We start from the raw sequence: 20,317 nt of genomic DNA on the forward strand, positions 1-20,317 counted from the left end.
TACAATGGTTTGTAGTGTCCGCTTTTTTCATTACAAAAGTTAATAGTGTCCGCTTTTTGAGACTACAATGGTTTGTAGTGTCCGCTTTTTTCATTACAAAAGTTAATTGTGTCCACTTTTCTGACATATAGTATGTAGTGTGGTTAACTATGTATATATAGGTCATTGGGGATATGATTGAAGGATTGGGATGAGTTGACATTCTGCCACTTATGAATAGTTGCTTTTGATGTCAGGTCCATGGCTGTTGTTCATACTTGCAATCTGTCATGTCTTTTCACATGAGAAGTCACTATCCTATCTAATCAAAGGGTGTGTGTCACATGAATCCTGGATACACATTGAAAAACAGACAGGACCAACCACCTATTTAATTCACTTTTGGTACCTTTAAATCAATCTACTCAAGGCTGACCCCAGTGGTGAAGGCTTGGACAATGACAACTGGTCTTGGTATTGAAAGACATGACAAGTTGCATTGGTAGGACAGAGAATTTATCCCTCCAAAAAAATCATGTGAAGATTGACTGTGGTCAGACATAGGAGAGCAGATACTGATCTGAGTGGAAGGTTGACCAACATCAAAGATAGGATAGTGGCTTCCCATGTGAAAAGACAAGACAGATTGCAAGTATGGAAAACAGCCATGGACCTGACATCAAAAGCAACTATTCATAAGTGGCAGAATGTCAACTCATCCCAATCCTTCAATCATATCCCCAATGACCTATATATACATAGTTAACCACACTACATACTATATGTCAGAAAAGTGGACACAATTAACTTTTGTAATGAAAAAAGCGGACACTACAAACCATTGTAGTCTGAAAAAGCAGGTACAATTAACTTTTGTAATGAAAAAAGCGGACACTACAAACCATTGTATTCTGAAAAAGCATTCACTACTAACTTTTGTAGTCTCAAAAAGCGGACACTGTTAACTTTTGTAATGAAAAAAGCGGACACTACAAACCATTGTAGTCTGAAAAAACAGACACTACTAACTTTTGTAGTCTCAAAAAGCAGACACTACTAATTTTTGTAGTCTTTGTCTGACCTTTGTGGTCTATGTCCAACTTTTGTAGTCTATGTCCAACTTTTGTAGTCTTTTTGGTAGTCTATTAGTAAACTTTGTAGGCTATAACTTACTTTTGTAGTATATCAGCAATCTTTTGTAGTCTGTCAGTGTCAATTACCCTTTTAGGGCATGTACCTTCCTTTTTGGGATAAATTTCCCACGATACAATAGTTGTAGCCCCTTCTCTTAGCTTTCTAAATCTGTTGAAATCATGTTGTTTAGTGTTCTTTTCATATAGAAAATTGCAAAAAACAAAAAAAAACGCAGCGCTTTTGAAAACCTTTTATCTCATATCTCCACAATGGAAGCACTTTAGGACATAATTCCAACTGATTCAGGAAGCTATGGTAAAGAGCTACAACTTTGGTTTTTTTACCATTTTTGGAAATTGGTCATGTGACCACCCTCCCAATGACCCATTGGATGGACCATAATAGCTATTTTATTGCTATCATGGAATATAATGAAAAATCATAATGATAGCCCTGGAGGCAGATATGAAATTGGAATGAAATATTGAGATACTCAATGAAAAATCCCAATGAAAGCTGTGGAATGTTCAATGAAAGTGCACATCATTAATTATGAAAGAAGCAATGAATACATATAACCTAGCTAATGAAATATTTATTGAAATGCACAATGAAAGCACCCAGAATTGATAATGAAATATTCAATGAAAGCGCACAGCATTTAATATGAAAGAGGCAATGAATACACCTGACCTAGGGAATGAGATATTTATTGAAATTGCACAACATTAATTATGAAAAGTACAATGAAAGCATCCAATATTCCTAATGAAATATTCAATGAAAGCGCACACAATTAAATATGAAAGAGGTATTGAATACACCTGACCTAGGGAATGAGATATTTATTGAAATTGCATAACATTAATTATGAAAAGTACAATGAAAGCATCCAATATTCCTAATGAAATATTCAATGAAAGCGCACACAATTAAATATGAAAGAGGCAATGAATACACCTGACCTAGGGAATGAGATATTTATTGAAATTGCACAACATTAATTATGAAAAGTACAATGAAAGCATCCAATATTCCTAATGAAATATTCAATGAAAGCGCACACAATTAAATATGAAAGAGGCACATCAATACACCTAACATAGGGAATGAATATTTATTGAAATTGCACAACATTAATTATGAAAAGTACAATGAAAGCACCCAATATTCCTAATGAAATATTCAATGAAAGCGCACAGCATTTAAATATGAAAGAGGCAATGAATACACCTGACCTAGGGAATGAGATATTTATTGAAATTGCACAACATTAATTATGAAAAGTACAATGAAAGCATCCAATATTCCTAATGAAATATTCAATGAAAGCGCACACAATTAAATATGAAAGAGGTATTGAATACACCTGACCTAGGGAATGAGATATTTATTGAAATTGCACAACATTAATTATGAAAAGTACAATGAAAGCATTCAATATTCCTAATGAAATATTCAATGAAAGCGCACACAATTAAATATGAAAGAGGCATTGAATACACCTGACCTAGGGAATGAGATATTTATTGAAATTGCATAACATTAATTATGAAAAGTACAATGAAAGCATCCAATATTCCTAATGAAATATTCAATGAAAGCGCACACCATTAAATATGATAGAGGCAATGAATACACCTAACATAGTGAATGAAATATTTATTGAAATCACACAGGATTGATTATGAAAAAAGCAATGAAAGTGCCCAAAATTCCTAATGAAATATTCAATGAAAGTGCACACCATTAATTATGAAAAAGGCAATGAATACACCTAACCCAGTGAATGAAATACCTATTGAAAGCGCACAGGTTTAATTATGAAAAGTACAATGAAAGAACTCAACAGCGTCAATGAAAAATTCATAGAAAGTGCATGATAATAATTATGAAAGCTTTTATGAAAGCTCCTAACAAATGTTATGAAAGGGTCCTGTGGTCTTTGCCTACATTTTATGAAAAGAACATAGCCCTCATAAGAAAGAAAGACACAGGACACACCTATGAAAGGCCTTTCATAAAACTTGTGGACTTATACACACAGCTCTACAGGCAAGTGCCTTAGTTTTATGATAAAGGTGGTAGCCACTTGTGTTGAGGTGTAAGAGGTGGTGGTGCTGATCCGTTAGGCCCAATCATCACAGGAGGCCGAGCCTGACCAGTGACACGTCTGATTAATTTGGGTGGCTGTTTGTTGGCCTCGTTGCTGTGGACTTGGAGCTGCATGGACAATGAAAAAAGGCTAGGTTAAACAGGTTTAACAACGTGCTGGTGTAGCATTCAAATTTTCCTTTTCCTGGTCCACCCGATGAACAAGGGTACGTCCGTTTCGGACAGATGTTTTGATGATTGGTGCCAGCGTAACAGCGGTGAACTAGATAAATAAGATGTCGAAGATCAACGTCTTGAAAGAAATGAAAGAAAGAAATATACTCCATTTCCCGCTGAGGCAGGATGATCTTCATCTTCGGATTCAGGGCCCATCTCTTCATCAACATCGCCTGACAATGAATCACGCGCATGAACTGGTAACTTTTGAAAGCCCATGATTTCTTCTTGGGCTTGATGAGCTCGAAGCGCCTGGGTATAGGCCTTGTCCTGGGCTACAACTTGCTTCTGGACTTTTTCCGTGACTAAATGTGAAGGGGCACAGGAAAATCTGTGTGCCATCTGCGGGCACCTGCGAACACTGGTTGCGTGCCAGTTGCGAACCGAAAAAGAAATCTGCGGTCACCTGCGTGCAGAATAATCCGGTTGCGCGCAGATCGAAGTTATTGAGCTGAGCATCTGCGGGCATCTGCGAGCATCAGTGTACCTCGCTGAGATGCCATATTTCTTTGGTATTTCTCAAGTATTTCTTCGTATTTTCTTGAGCACCATGATTATCCTTCTAGTTTAACGTGTATAAATTTCTCTGGTTCTTTTGGAACACGTTAGTTCGTGCCTATAGGTCTGTACTAAAACCATTTTTAGGCAGAAAGGTACAATTTTTGTCTGAGGCCATGACTACTAGTCAGCCTTTTTCTGCTTTAATGGACGCGGTTGTGGTTGAGTTTTTTTCTTGAGACTTGTGACTAGGGCTGGTTCCGTAAAGTCAATGTACTTAGGTCTGAACTAGATCGAAATTAGTCAATGTCAGTCTCACCTCTTGTTCAGACTCACTCCCCGCTCTCTTCTTCCCATCCCAATTTGATTCCACACCAAACGAGGGATCCAAACGTCCCATGCCCTGTGAAGGATCTCCGCCTCGCTATACATCTTGAAGGTGGGGTTTTTTGACATTCGGCAAATATGTGTGGACTCAATGGCATGCCTGCGTTCCTCCTGCGATACACTTGCGTTCAGCTTGCGGTACACTTGAGATGCATCTGCGACACACCTGCGACACATTTAAGATACAGTTGCAATAATTAGTGCCCATTGCGAGACTTGCGTACACCTGCGTGCAACTTGCGCATCACTTGCGATACACCTGCGAGACACATTTGCGAGCATCTGCGCACAAAATAGATATTTGCGAACCACCTGCGGTCAAATTGCGAGTTGGCATAAGTAAATATCAGAGAAAGTAAAAGGAAAAAGAACCAAAACTCTAGTGTAGAACAACGTATTCCGGACTTGTATGGCATATGTACTCGCAGTAGCGCACACTTCGAGTTCTCAATTTAAGATTACATTTCTTTTGATTTGAATTGACGAAGTGCTGTTAGACATCTGTGTGACACCTGCAACACCTGCGATCCTTTCTGATTATCTGCGAGACGCTTGCGGTCACCTGCGAACGGGCGACCACAAGTGGCACGCAGATTTCTATATGCCCAATGTGAAGTCAGTCATGTAATGGTGTAATATATGAATGAAGAAACTGACCTATTTGTTGTTGCTTTGCAGACAGCGTACGCTGGCGGCCTGACGACGTTGGTTCCACTTCAATTGGAACAGCAGCAGTAGCCTTGAGGGTAGATGTGCGGGTAGAACGAGCCATGGCTGAACAAAAAAAATGAGCGAAAGGCTGCAAAGAGTGTGAGAGGGGGATAAAAAATGGTACGCAGAAGTTCAAATGATGGACATGGCGGTTAAATAGTCGGCCAATGTGGCGGTGTCTCTTTTTTCGTAGATCAACAAAACTTTAGGAGCAGACGCGTCAGTAACGTGACAAATGGGGAGTGCGTATGAAAGCGGATGGTCATATGAGACATGATGTTGATCGGGTTGAAACGGCTGGTGAAAAAATTGGTTATTGAATTTTCGTTGAAATTTTTACGACATTACCTTTCATCTGACAAACTCAGCCATGGCATCCAAAGCTGAAGGGACTGCTCGGTGTGGCTTCTGTGGAAAGACCTTGCCGAACACTTCAGCACTGAACAAACATATTAAACGAACTATTACCTGCAACAAAGCCTCGCATCAGGAGTTTGGAACCTATGTTGCCAATATCTGGAACGCACCTCAAGCACCTGCCACAGGCCCATCTGGATTTTCTTTGGAGCCTGCCCCTGAAATGGTTGGACCACCTATACCAATTGAAGGTGAATCTGAAACATCTGAACCCGATGATCAGTCTGATCAAGGTCTTGAGGCCAGTCTTGACATACCTGAACCTCCAGCATCCCCTCCTCCTCCTCCTCCTCCTCCTCCTCCACACACTCCATCCACGACCCGTACTACGACCCGTACTACCAATGAAGAGATTCCAGATCAGGATACCTATCCTGAGTCCCACGTTGAGGATTTTCCTGAAGAAAGAAAAGCCGGGGCTGGCTGGGGTTATGATGTCCCACTTTTTGAACGCATTCGGCGTGAGCAGGAGGAGGGCGGCAGCTCACGGTGGGGACCCTTTGATAGCGAGGAAGAGTGGGAGCTGGCTGAGTGGCTGATTCGAAACGTCAGCCAGAAACAAACCGACACCTATTTGAAGCTTCCTATTGTACGTGATTGCTTTCACTGACAGCTGTCCCTGTGTTTACTAATGGAGTGTCAAAAATAGACAACCAATCGAACGAAGCCCTCTTACAACAATAACCGTAATTTTCTCAAGAAAGTTGATGCCCTGCCGACACAAGGGGCCACATGGACATGCGACATTGTAACAGCGCCAGGAGATCGAACCAATGAAGATGGAAAGCCAATGCCACCAGAAAAGCTTGAGCTGTGGAGGCGGGATCCTGTGGATTGTGTAAAGGAGTTGATGAGTAACCCTGCTTTTAAAACAGTGCTGAAGTACGCACCTGAGCAAGTGTACCGTGATAAGGAGGGGAATATACGTGTCTATGACGAGATGTGGACTGGTGATTGGTGGTGGGACACACAAGTACGTTACCCTTATATCGCCAGACAACCATGGGCTAATTCCGGCAACAGTGGAAGCTTGATGTGGGGGCAACAATCGCCGCTCTGATTCTCTCTTCAGACAAGACTCAATTAACCCAGTTTCGGGGTGACAAGAAAGCATGGCCTGTTTACCTTACAATTGGAAACATTGAGAAAGAGAAGCGTCGCAAACCCTCAGCCCATGCCACCGTCCTTATCGGGTATTTACCAGTCGCGAAGTTGGACAATTACACTGAAGCGACGCGTTCTCAAGAGGGTTATCGACTTTTCCATTTCTGCATGGAGAAACTGTTAGTGCCGCTCGTCAAAGCTGGGGAAGAGGGTGTCAACATTACCTGTGCAGATGGCATTGTTCGTCGGGTCTTCCCAATCCTTGCTTCATATGTTGCAGATTTTCCGGAGCAGTGTCTCGTCGCATGCTGCAAAGAGAGTTACTGCCCCAAGTGCCGAGTGGAACCAAAAGACCGAGGGGAGATGGTGGACTCCTTGCTACGAGAACAAGAACGTAGCAAGACTATTTTGAGTCACAAGAAGAGTGGGCGACGTGTGGCTGCTTACGATAATGAGGGATTTCGCCCTGTATGGAAGCCATTTTGGGCCAACCTTCCTCATGTCGATATCTTCACATGTTTCACACCCGACATCCTTCACCAGCTTCACAAGGGAGTCTTTAAGGACCATCTAGTCAGCTGGTGTGTTGAGCTAGCAGGCAAACACGAGATAGACGCACATTTTCGCAGTATGCCTGGTTACCCAGGCCTTCGACACTTCAAAAACAGGATCTCCCATGTATCCCAGTGGACAGGGCGAGAGCACAAGGACATGCAACGTGTCTTCGTCGGTTTGCTTGTCGGTGCAGTACAGCCTGCCGTTTTGCGGACTGCGCGCGCAGCTATCGATTTCATCTACTATTCACAACTGCACATACATACCTCAACAACACTCGATGCACTTCAAGACGCACTGAAGATCTTCCATGAGAATAAGGACATCTTCATTCGCGAGGGCGTCCGCGAGCACTTCAATATTCCAAAACTCCATCAAATGTTGCATTACTGTGAAGCGATCAAGTCTCGTGGTGCCGCTGACGGTTACAACACGGAGTTGCCAGAGCGTCTTCATATCGATTTTGCAAAGGAAGCATACAGAGCAAGTAATGGGCGGGATTATGAGGAACAGATGGTGAAGTGGCTTGGGCGCCAGGAAGCAGTTGCGAGGTTTAGGGCATACCTCGATTGGTCACTGAGGCGTGATGCTGAGTCCGACGTTGACAGTGACAGTGATGCTAACACTGACAGCGACGTGATCAACGAACCTTTGGCAGCCACCTCCCCAGCCGCTACCACAGCTGGTCTGCCCTTCACTCATCACCTACCCGTTCAACCCGGGTTTCCTCTCACAAACATTGATACACTCACCACTCGCTTCTTCGCTGTCAACTTCATTTCTGCACTCACAAAGGTCATCCGTCGTGCCTACCCCGCACCTGCCCAGCCGCTACTTCCAAACGCTACCGACAAATTTAACGTATATAAGTGCCTATCCATTCACTTGCCCAATCTCGCGGCTGTTGGACGCTTCAAGGCAACTCAGCGTGCCCGTGCAACACCGTTGATTCCAGGCCGTAAAAAGGACTCCCCAGCCAACTTCGACACGGTTCTGATTAGAAGTGGGAGTGAACTAGGGAATCAGGTTACAAGAGGTACCTGCCTCAAAGGTGCGTCACACCAGCTCCCTGCTCATACTCATTGATTTGATATTATCATTCAGGACTTCGAGTGGCCCAGGTACGCGTGATCTTCGCACTGCCTGACCACCTTCGGGGGCGTGAACTTCCCAAGTATCACGCGTACGTTGAATGGTTCAATCCACTCCGTGCGCCTGACCCCGATTCCCTCCTTCACTCTGTCACCCGTTCCTACCAGCATGGGCAACCTCTTGCTGAAATCGTCCCGCTCACCGACATTGTCTCCACCTGTCATCTGACTCCGAAATTTGGAACCAACTGGCACCCTGCTCCTTGGACCAACGTTGAAATACTCGATAACTGGAAGTCCTTTACTTTGAACAAGTATATTAACTTAGGTACTTTTTATGAACACCAGGGCTTCAAGTAGTACTGTAATATACTGATTCAGAATGGGCTATACTTGCCGTCAATGCTCTATGAATATGATGTCCTCGTTTCAAGTAGGGAATGATGTCGTGCGATGCTTACACAAGACGAGCTTGGTCAGTCATAATTGTTAGAACACCCACTTACATCAGTGCTCCTTTTAATTTATTCCTACTAGCAGGTACTTAGAATGTACAGTAGGATTTACTACCTATCATAGCCTACAGAGGTTTGCGCGTACCTATATGAGCCTATAAGACCCACAGAGACTACATAAATACGACCAAACTACAGCAAAAAAACATTTTCCTGATGTTTTATGTGAATCAATGCATCACAATAGTTTACCACAAGAACGCCAGCCATCGCAAGGTTTCGCCTGAAGGACGCTGTGAACACGTAGTCTTGACTTGAGCAAGGAGTCGCATCTGCCCTATCACGCGCCTTCAAATCATCGGCCTTCGCAAATCAGCTATAAACGATGGCTACATGTAACCTACCGAATCGGCATGGCCGATGGCACAGGATTGGGTTGCTGTGACGCGTGACACAAGATGCATGGTGTCCCCTGTTCAACGACGGTTAAGTTTTAAGCTCCTTATTCATTTGTATTCTCATACCGTTCAGCTTTCTCGTGGGTTTTCTGCCCAACTTGTGCCAGGCGTTTTGAGAGAGTTGCACACGTGCTCAGGTGTCAATTTAGGGTGTCTAGCTTTGCGACTATGGGATTCTGTTCTGAGAACGGGGACGGGGGACGGCAACATGCAGATATCAGCGACCAGCTTGGATTCGGAGGGAAAATGAGGCAGGGTAAATGTGTGCACGAGGGATTCCATCTACAAAGGTTTGTTGGAATTTCGTCGATTATCCACTAGGTGTTCAGCGGCATTGTGCCCCCCAGTTTTTTCGTCGCTCGTATCGCCCGACAATTTTTACCCCGCATATGTAGGCCTCCTTCAAGTTCTTGCAGGCGCAAGGAAAACGACGCTAAAAGCGCAAAATGGTGTTCGAAGTTGCTGAAGCACCTTGTTCTGGCAACAACGTACTGCGCTGTTGATGATTGCCCATGCTAGCAATCCACAGAGGGACCCTTACCAAGCTGTCGTGTTGCTCAGCTCCCCGTACGATAAAACGTTCAAATGCCGTGCGGTCAGTGGGTAGAAACGGTTCTAGTAAGTTGTCCATAACCTTCATGAATATACGTCTAACCGCTTTCCAAGGATGCGCCGAGTCCGAGCTCCGGAAAGCCGACGTATTGCAATTTTCAAATTGGACGCAGTCTTACCTATTGTAAGGCATCGTTATCTTCATCATTCCACCCCACTTTTCCTTGTTCGATCTTTGCTCATTACTCAGACATGTAGACCGCAATTCCTGACACTGAATGGGTTCTCGCAAGCTTGCGAAGAAGGCGTTTGGGGAAGATAATTCTTGCACCGCCCCAAATACTAAAACCGGTTCTGCATAGTTTCGCGGAATCAGATGCAGCTTTCTGTTTCCGGAGAACTGCTGACCTCTGGATGTATTTTGAAGCATAGACTTGCACGCGGCGTCTTGGACCTGCTATCAACGCCGCTTCCAGACACGGTGTGCGACAATGACCCTCGTGCGTCCTTTACACTTTGTTGGCTGTCTCAGATCCGGCAGGCTATTGTTTTCTGTCTGGTGACGCCCTCAGCAATGCAATGTCGACCCATCTTGCTACCTTTGCGAAATACACTGCCAACCATCTGTGCTTGTGATCGATTGGGTCATTTATGTTTGGGTCTGGCTTTTCAAATGTACGTGGTTGCAAGCTATCTATTGTTATTTGCTTCTTGTCTTGTGCGACGTCCCCGACGCAATGTGGACCCATCATACTACTTATGTGTGGCTGGTAATAATACGAGTCAGTGATCGACGCTACATATGTCAAAATCTTCGTCTTTCCGAGGCTGCTGCCCAACTGCTGCCGAAGCACAATAACTGCTCGGTGACGCATTGACGCAACATTGACGAGTTGTGGCACTGTTTGGATCTAAAGCCAAAGCCAGCGCCAAAACAACAACCTGGTCAATGTTTCGACACCAACCACCAACTTGTGACTACCACCAGCAGCGCAGAATCATTGTAGCGATTCTTTGATGGAGTCAATCGATGCCCACTCGAGCCCATCGCCAGTGGGTCAGTTGAAATCTGACAAATCAACGCACAGTTCATCCAGTGCCGCACTCGTCTCACTTCCTTTTCCGTTCCCTTCGCTCGCTTTGACTATACGTGAAGGTGGCAGTCATTCTATACTATATCTATGGCAGCAAGACTGGTGAATAATCATGAACTTCACCAGGGCGGAACCAAACTATCACTCATCGATATCTTGCGCCCCGTCTCTTCCCAACTATCCGTACGCGTAATCAGTTGCTGGGACTACGACTGTCCACTACTCCGATTCCCACCACCTGAAAATTCTCACCTCCGCTGAGGACCCCCCTGGGACACAGAACATCCCCTTCCTGATTGTGACTCACACAGACGACAATACCTCAGACAACCAACTTCACGCCTGCAGCTTCGGCGAGTTCTCCAAACGCTAATACCACGCTCTTCTGAAACCCAACGATTTGGAGCGACTCCACGTCCCGCTCCACCAGCAGCCACCACCTTCTAATACCATCACCCACGTTTGCGTCGCTTTCACAACCAGTTGCTCGCGTTCCTTAACAACGCGCAATGGGTGCGGGTATCTGCCATAGTCGATCATCGGGAGGTTTTTGGGTGGACGGGTATCGGTCAGCTTGGTCAAGGCATGTGCGTGGAGCTGGGGCGACGGAATGGCCATGGAGTGGTCGGAAGAGAGCGATGGAGGTGAGATCTCAGTCTTGACAGCTCGACTTTTCATCTCAACCTCAACCTCAGCAATTTTACGTACGACCTCTGCAGGTTTTCGTCCCACCTCAACCTCTCCAGCCTCTGCCTCCAACTACCTTCCACCAACCCACCCGTCAGTGAGGAATGGTCGACTTTGACAAGGGATGGACGGGAGACAGCTTGGACAGTCAACAGTTCTGGAATGGAGTGCATCATCAACGTCAACATTCAACATTCAACGGTCAATGAACGGCAGGATGCAGCAGCGAGGTCATTAGCCTCAAAGCAAATGAAGGTGTAGGAAGGGGTTAGGCGTTCTCAAGGGCATAGTTTGATACTCGCAAGACACACTTCTTGATCATCTATTTCATAGATATCCACACGAGCAACAGAGAAATTCATTAGTGTGGATATATCATGGTTAATTCGAGTAGGAAAGTTCAGCTTTGAATTAAAAAGTCCGGTTTTGATTGCAGAGGGTTCAGATTCGATTAATCGATTGGTTTATTGACTTTCAGTAAAAAAAGTTCTTCGTTGGTGCATTGGTTAGCACATGCATTTGATTGAGCTCTGGCTGCAACTCCCTCAAATGCGAGAGCTGGGTTCGACTCCCAGACAAGGACAAAACAACTGTCGCGTTATACATTTTTATCTTTTCTTTTCTTTTTTCTTTCTTCTTTTACCCCACATTTACAGCACCTCGACACTTTCTTGTTATGAACAAAATGAAAATTTGAGGAATACTTGTTTCCGCCACTCAATTACCATTCAAATCTGAGTCCCCTCTGGGGTATTCAAAGCATGAATTATTTGAATCCAAACAAGCGCTTCGTTGGTGCATTGGTAGCGCTGCTCACAGGTGCAAAGGACTTGCCTCTGCATACTTAATATGCACATTTGTACGTAGCTGGGTTCGACTCCCTTGACGAAGTTACATCTAGAAACTGCCAGTTTGTGTTGCTATAATTTTTTATCTAGGGCCCTCATAACAGAGACTGAAAGGCAATTGACTTTTAAAAAGGGAAAGTTTTACGAACACCCAGGCGTGATAGACGGGGGGGAATGCCGCTGGGTAGTGTCAAGTTGAGGCGCTGTTTGGATCCAAAGCCAAAAACAACAACCCTTCCAACGTTACCAACCACAGTGACATCTAGTGATGTGCCAGGCCCGGCCCAAAGCCGTAAGCCAGCCAGGGCCAGCCTTCCCCAAGCCGGGCCTTCTTGGGCCGTCGTCAAAGCCCAGGAAAGCCCAAGGCTCAGGCTCATAATACATGAAGCCTTGAGCCGTGGCCTGAGCCATGGCCTCAAAGGTTGGCAGGACCTTGCTTTGGAGAGGTAAAATTGATGTGATTAAGTTGTTGAGAATTGTTGAGAAGAGTGGCCTCTAGCATTTCAGGGTGTTTGGTGGCAAGATTGTCAAGATACATCATCGGTCATCATGCTGAAACGTCTCTGGGTCACATGCGAGGTGAACTGTAGGGTGCATAATCAGGAGTGCAAAAGAAAGTTGGTGATAGAGGGGACGTATCGTCTTATCGCTGACGCCTGAGGTTTATGATGGGGAATGACTCAGATTCTACTGTGATCTTTATGCTAAAAAGTTCGAAGCGCCATATTGAGCATATTGCAGATGGATGTCACGGTGCCTCCGATTATATGATATCCGGCTCTCATCTTTCTATTTTGCGTCTTTATCAGCCTCACCTTTGGTTCTATTTACGTGTCCAAGTTTTTGAAGATGAAGAGAGCGAGTTGTGGCTGAGTTTGCACCCATACGTCATCTTTCAATTTTGCTTGCCTAAGATCTCTAATTCCTCTCAGGAAACGAAACACTTTTCTTGTCCCATTCTCTTTAACGCATGGATTATGCTGGCTATGCCTGCCTCTTGGCTTGCTTGGTATGTTGCGGATTCCTCATTTTTTTTGTTTGATTGCTGAAAGTTGTATGATAGGTCCATGATTCTATTTCTCGTATCCATAACATCACTCATGTAGACTACGAGAGCTACCGACAACTCAGCAAACACATTATCTTTTCATAATCCTTCGCGCCTGCCTCGTTACTTCCCTGGTTCTCCTCTTGGGAATACTTTATTTTAGGGTCATTTTCTCGAGATACGGCAGTAATTTGGGTAAGGCCTGGGCTAGACGTCTTCAAGAAAGCCACTGTCGGGATGAATCTGTGCCGAAACCTCGGACCCCACTCGACCAGGGGTTAAGCAGCTAGCGCAAGGCTTTAAATTTAATTTGTACGCACTAGAAGTTTTCAGTGCTCTATTGGACTAGCTTGTTGTCATTTGCACCGTTCTGAGCCAAATTCGTCCAGAAGGCAACATCATTGAATTCCGATCAGAGTCAGATGTCTGTCTTGAAACGATGATGGACGAGGATCAACATCGAGACATCTATCTGATTGCCTGTTTCCATTTTTCCTCCATGTGGCTTCCAGGATGAGACTGAGTTAATGGATGAGGGAAAGTTCAAAGATTGTGCATTATACGCTACACAAACTGTTTAGCAGAACAGTCGAGAGTGTATTTACAAGGGAAGAGGAGGAGCGGCGTGTCACGGAGGCAGAGATGAAGGACTGTAATGCTCGACAAGGGGTCAGATACTGAGAGATGCTGTCCACAGTTGGCATGATGTCGACATTTTCACAACTTTTTTTCCGTTTGACCCATGTACCTACCGCGTATGTGGCGTATGATACTATGCAGAGGCAAGTTATTTCTGTTTGCATGCGGTGCTACAGCCTACCAGTGCACCAACGACACTTTTTTCTGGACTCTAGAACTTCGCACTCTGAATACCTCGGACAGGGTTCACGTTTTTTTGATGGTATTTGAGCTGCGGGACTGTTTCCTTCGAATTGGCTTGTTCATCGAGAAAGTGTCGAGGTCTTGTAAATGTCGGGTTCAAAAGAAGAAGAAAAAAGGATAAAAATACCTCTATCATGGATTGAAACTCTTTGTCTGGGAGTCGAACCCAGTTCTTGCATTTGAAGTTTATGGGCATTGACTCGGAGCCTGGAAATTATTAGCCAATGCACCAACGAAGAACTTTACTGAATGTCAACAAACCAACTAGGGCTGCGCACCATACCCGTCCAAGACGGTTGGACAGGACGTTTAGACGGGTGCTCTACCTGTCGCCGTTTCGATTTGGGATAAGATTCTGATGGGACGGTGGACGGGACGGATAGCACCTGTCTATTCCTGTCACCTAGATGGCCGTCTGGACGGTACGGACGGCGATGCTGTGGGAAGATTTTCTACCCTGCCAACATCGACGTCAACGATGTAGCCTTCCGTTGAATCTGTTCCCCTCTACCGAAATAGGCGTATTGTCCTTCGTCGACGGCGATTTTGTATGGGAAACTGTGTTAAGCATTACAGGCAAGTCCGGTCTGTGCTTCTCCTCCCTCTCACAAACTTACCTTGTACTAACGTTGCTACTACAGATTGCATTTGGCGCTTATGCATCTCAAACACAGGTTTTTCGAGACTGGGGAGAAGGGAATTAACTTGATTGGTGGTCAAAAGGTGCGGTGCCCGTTAAATATGACGAAAGCGGCTCTAACATACTCTTTGCTAGTGCCCCCGTTCAATTCATTAGCCAGGAGTTGCAGTGGACCATGATAGTGAGAGTTCGGCAAGAACGTTAAAACCATCTCGCACACCGCGGATGAGTTTGAGGCATGCTACGTGGAATCCGAGGCCTCCAGACGGTGTGAGTTATGGTCGTGCCGTTGCCTTACCCTCCTGACTTTGCGTTTTTAGGACCTTCATCTTGCTGCAAGCCGTCATCGATTCATTCTTGGTACTTCATTAACCCTTAGATACAGGCTGTCTATATTCATCACTGATACACAGCTGTTGACACCCGTCACCCGTACGACGGCCATCTCCATCCCCGTACCGTCCTTGTCGAGATCCCAAAGGAAACACTAACGGGACGGGGGACGGACGAGACTTACCCGTTTACCACCCGTCCAGTAGACGGCCGTTCCCGTCCAGACGGACGGTGCGCAGCCCTAAAACCAACCCATGAGCCGAATCTGCATTCAACACCAGATTTCATAATTCGAAGCTGAACAGGGGACACAAATTCCTACTCAGAATCAGCGACGATATATCCGCACTCCATGCAAAATTTCCATATCTCCTGATATTTTCTGTCTAGGACTTGAACCCAGTTCTCGCATGAACATCTATGGAATAGATATTTATTGACGCGTGTGCTAACTGATGCACCAACAGAGTGTTAAAGTTTCCGACTTGCAACATCGATACCTGTAAAACACCAGCTCAAATTTGGTGATCCTTTTTCCGAGTGCTGCTTGTCACATCTTCTTTTTCAAAAAAGCGTTGGGGTGGATATAGGAGGCTGACTACTAAATTACAATGAATGAAATGTCTGAATTGAATCCGATCACTGTCCATTCAACATTGAGTGGTTCAACGTGAAACTGGGCAAGATATACACATACGATATCCCAATGGAAGGATCAATAAACTTGCATATTTTTCTTGGGATCCACACAATACCATCCCCCGACAAAATGGCCTCGTATGCACTCAAGTAGCCGAAACACTCGAGCTGCCCTTTGCGACCTATCCGCACGTCCCAATGTTTTCCATCCCATGCGCCTCTTTCCCTCCCACCTGCGACATCATGCCACAAGGAAACACGATTGCCTGTAGACACATAATCGAATGGCCGTGAACGCCTCTTTCTCCTAGTTCGATGAAGCAATTCCCGCTTCAATTTTTTTGTTGATGCGTGGAGATTCCGCTTCGTCGTCCTCGCATGAAGTCGCTGAGGTCCTGAAAGCGGCTGAGAAACATCAGCTTGGTCATTCAATAGTAGCATGAATCTAAACCTGAAGTTAAAGCGACAGCGGCTCTGGCTCATTCAACTCCATCAACCATATCCAACATACAAAGAATGCTCGAGCACCTCCTCCCGCAGCGGAGGCGATTGTACCAAGAGTATCCAGATGTCTTTGGAGATACTTGACGGTATGCACCGCTCTTACGAAGTCATGTACTCAAAGAGGTTCCTGGTGGTGCGATAGGAGCTGCGCGAGATTGAAGCAGTATGACGAGATCAGTTGTTCAACCTCCTCATGCTCCTGCACGGCATCCGTTCTAGCAGCCGAGATCCTCCTTCTCCCTCTTCGTCTCTCTTTCCCTTCCCCTCCTTGCCTCTTCACATCCATAGGACATGCAGTAACTCCACCAGCAGGCTCTGGTGATAAGGATGGGACGAAACACTCTCCACCTCATCATACCCCCACCCTCGTCCATCCACCGCCACACCATCATCAACCCTATTCTCTGCAGACAACGCCTTCTCCCACTAGGCTTCGACATCCTCACACCCTTGGAAACGAATCATCATCCCCACACTCCGAACTGTGTCCTCATCAAGCTGAACAACGGGCGTCGTAGGTCTCACAGGCATTGTGGGCCTGGCATGCACCGTGGATTTCCGAGTTTGAGGAGTAGTAATGCGTCAACGGCGTCGAAGATCTCCCAGATCTATGTGGCATCGGAGGCCTTAACGCCTGTGCTATACCTGTGACACCCCAACTTTGCAGAATGACGTCCCAGCAAACTTGTGCATCGGAGGCACTGGACCCGTTGTTCGTGTGTAACGTCGGTGTTGAAGATCTTGCTGCAAGGTAGTTGTTCTTGTTGGGATGTTGAGGGAGTGTTCAGATGGATTCGGTGCTTGCTGTACAGTGTATGCGTGCGCGGGGTACCATGAGGGCCTTGAGGAGGGTAGCCGAATACAATGGGCAGGCCAGAGGCGGTGAGCTTCAAGCTTCAAGGCCTGTGTTTTGTCGCTGATCGGCGAGTATCGAAGTGTGTCCTTGAGAACACCCTACCCCATTTCGGGGAAACACCCATAGACGGATGTTGCCCATCGTACATATTCTACAATGTGTGAGGTCGGTTGTCCGAGTTACTGTTGTCTGTGTGGGTTCGAGCGGCAGAGATGAGAATGGTCACGCCAAGGTGGTGGAAATCAAGTTTGGGATTCGAGAGGAAATCTTTGTCCCGCAGACGGAGAAACAGGAGGATGGGAAGTAGTGGACGCTGGTAGTCCCGACAAGTGATTACGCGGACGGATAGTTGGGGAGATCGAGAGGGCGTGGGGTATCGATGAGTAATGGTTCTGTTCCACCCCAGTGAAGTTGACGATTATTCTCTGGTCTTGGAGCCGTAAACATAACGTGGGATGACTACCATCTTTCCAAATAATAAGAGCGAGCGGAGGGAACATAAACGGAAGCGAGACAAGATGAACTGTGCGTTACATCAAATGACGAGTCACTGGCAATGGGGCTCGAGTAGGCGGTGATTTACTCCATCAACTTAGGATCACGATTACGAATCTGTCCTTGTGGGGGTGGTTGGTGTTGAAATGTTGGTGATTGCCCAAAGATTGCACCGGTGGTTCAAGTTTTCAACATTCAACGTATGCTGGTTGTTGTTTGGGAATTGGCTTTTGTTGTTTTGGAACTGGCTTTGGCTTTGGATCCAAATATTGCCTCAGCCCTCAACTCAACGCATTTTGCGTACCCAGCGGCATTCCACAACCGTCTACCATGCCTGACTGTTAATTTTTAATTACAGAAAATGGTACCGGCCCTCAAGCTCAAGACTCCAGCTGACAAAATAATATGATCCAAATATGCATCACTTTCTATGCAACTTCGTCAAGGGAGTCGAACCCAGTTAAAGTTACTGCACAGTGCAGAGGCAAGTCCCTTTGCATCTGTATGAGGTGCTACCAATGCACCAACGAAGAAGTTGTTCGGATTCAAATCATTAACACTTTGAATACCTCGGAAGGGACTCACGGGTAATAATGGAACTATTTCCTCAAATTTGGATTGTTCACGGTATAAGAAAGTGTGGAGGTGCTGTAAATGTGGGGTCAAAAAAAAAAAGAAAGAAAATAAAAGATAATATATAACACGCTTTTAACATCACTCTTCGTCTGGGAGTTGAACCCAGTTCTCGCATTTGTTGAAGTTTTGCAGTCTGCAAGATAGGCAAATTAAATGCATGTGCTAGCCAATGCACCAATGAAGAACTTTACTGAATACCAATAAACCAGTCTGTTAATCAAATCTAAACACCTGCAATCGACACCGGATTTTGTAATTCGAAGCTGAACAGGGGACACAATTTCCTACTCAATCAGATTTCAAGAATCTACGACGATATATCCGCACTCCATGCATAAATCCTTTTGTCCTTCGAAGACTCAAACCCAGTACTCGCGTGGAGTGTGTTAACTAATGAGACGTCAGCTTGATCATTCAATAGCAATACGAATGGGTACCTGATGTTACAGCGACAATGGTTCTGGCTCATTCCATTCCCGTCAATCATAACCAACAGCCTTCAATAAATGCTCAGCGCTCAGGCCTCAGGAGTGACTGCACCAAGCATATCCGTATGTCTTTGGAGATGTTTAAAGGTATGCACCAGCTGCAGAAATCCATGTTCTCTAGATCTCCCTCTCATTCTCTCATTCCCTCTCCCTCTCCAACCACCTTCGCCTCCTCGCCTTTTTCACACCCTCAGGAGGCGCAGTAACAATGGGACGAAACACTCTCTACCTCGTCATACCCGCCCATGTCAATCCACCGTCACACCATCATCAACCTCATAACTTCACAGACCGCACCTTCCTTTCTTGACAGCATGCTTCAATATCCCCACACCCTCGCAAACAGATGATCATTCAACCCAACTCGCCGCATTCCGAATTGTGTCCTCATCAAGCTGAACAATGGGCATCATATGAGCGTGTCATGCATCGTGGATTTCTGTGTCTAGGAGTAGAAGGTGGGACGGCTTATGCGTCAACGGCGTCGTAGGTCCCAACGAACTTGTGCATCGAGCTGCCAGCGGAGGCGTTGGACCCTTCATTCATGTGTAATGCCATTGTTGAAGGCCTACCTCAGGCACGTAACGAGAATTACTGCGCGAGGTGGGGTTTGTGCTGGTTGTTGGGGATATCGAGGAAGTGGTCTGATGATTCCGGCGCTTGCTGTATGCATCCGTGGGGTACCATGAGAGCCTTTAGGAGTGTAGCGGAAGGAGATCGGGCCAAGGGCGATGAGCCTGTGAGGAGGACGTGGATGTTGTTGTCTAGGATCAAAGCCAGATATCAATGAGTGATGGTTTGTTCCGGTAGGCTTGCTGCCACAAATATAATGTGGGATGACTGCCATCTTGTCGAATAGTAAGAGTGAGCGAAGGGAACATAAACGGAAGCGAGATGAGACGTACTGTGCATTACATTGTGAAATCTCGAAGTGCTGCTATTGGTTTGCTATTGGTGGTTGGATGTCACTAGTGATGTGCAGGCCCGGCTTGGCCTGAAAGCCACGGCTATGGCCCGGCTTTGCACGGCTCAGGCTTGTCCAATTTCAAGCCTGAGCTTTTTGCAAGGCTTTAGGCTGGCTCAGGCCTGGCTCAGGCTCAGGCCACGGCTCATGGGCTAAAGTTGAAAAACATGAACAAACAATCAGCTACTCTTGAAACGATGTCGCTTTTTATATGTCTTGGAAACTTACTCACCTTTTGAACATGGATATGACTAGTTCGTTGGAGTATGAGTCAAGAAAATCAATGTTATCAATAGTGTTTGGAAGTTAGGTTAGTTAACCGGAAAATAACCGAGACTGGACCGAACCATAACCGATCAGGACCGCAAAAATTACCTAACCGATCCTAACTGTAACTGTGGTCCGGTTAGTGGTTAGGTGTCATCCCAAAATATTCAAGACCAAACAAAAACTGGTTGGACCGGTTATAACCGGTCTTTGTGTCCTAACGTTACACACAAATATTCCCCTGTTTAAACGCTTTCTAACGAT

General features: G+C 45.6%; 4 protein-coding genes across 4 annotated transcripts; 3 read left to right on the plus strand and 1 right to left on the minus strand.

The window, feature by feature from the left end:
* Positions 1–3,183: 3,183 nt before the first annotated feature.
* LACBIDRAFT_331974 (uncharacterized protein) lies at positions 3,184–5,101 on the minus strand (the record flags this gene model as incomplete). The annotated part of the gene is made up of 8 exons (XM_001886400.1): positions 3,184–3,336; positions 3,550–3,749; positions 3,829–3,913; positions 4,279–4,495; positions 4,578–4,588; positions 4,620–4,641; positions 4,792–4,891; positions 4,987–5,101. 8 exons carry the CDS (start codon positions 5,099–5,101, stop codon positions 3,184–3,186), a joined length of 903 nt encoding a protein of 300 aa, XP_001886435.1.
* Positions 5,102–5,410: 309 nt separating this feature from the next.
* LACBIDRAFT_331975 (Zn-finger domain-containing protein) lies at positions 5,411–8,567 on the plus strand (the record flags this gene model as incomplete). Its single annotated transcript, XM_001886342.1, has 4 exons — positions 5,411–6,046; positions 6,107–6,430; positions 6,481–8,167; positions 8,221–8,567. 4 exons carry the CDS (start codon positions 5,411–5,413, stop codon positions 8,565–8,567), a joined length of 2,994 nt encoding a protein of 997 aa, XP_001886377.1.
* A 6,071-nt stretch (positions 8,568–14,638) lies between these two features.
* LACBIDRAFT_331976 (uncharacterized protein) lies at positions 14,639–15,601 on the plus strand (the record flags this gene model as incomplete). Its single annotated transcript, XM_001886343.1, has 6 exons — positions 14,639–14,653; positions 14,716–14,816; positions 14,906–14,954; positions 15,069–15,141; positions 15,285–15,435; positions 15,595–15,601. 6 exons carry the CDS (start codon positions 14,639–14,641, stop codon positions 15,599–15,601), a joined length of 396 nt encoding a protein of 131 aa, XP_001886378.1.
* Positions 15,602–18,779: 3,178 nt separating this feature from the next.
* Positions 18,780–19,359, plus strand: LACBIDRAFT_307865 (uncharacterized protein). The gene has a single exon (XM_001886344.1). The coding sequence runs from the start codon at positions 18,841–18,843 to the stop codon at positions 19,102–19,104; it is 264 nt and encodes an 87-aa protein (XP_001886379.1). The 5' UTR covers positions 18,780–18,840; the 3' UTR covers positions 19,105–19,359.
* The last annotated feature ends 958 nt before the right edge of the window (positions 19,360–20,317 follow it).

Source organism: Laccaria bicolor, genomic scaffold, assembly GCF_000143565.1.
Source record: "Laccaria bicolor S238N-H82 LACBIscaffold_37 genomic scaffold, whole genome shotgun sequence".
Lineage (NCBI taxonomy): Eukaryota > Fungi > Basidiomycota > Agaricomycetes > Agaricales > Hydnangiaceae > Laccaria > Laccaria bicolor.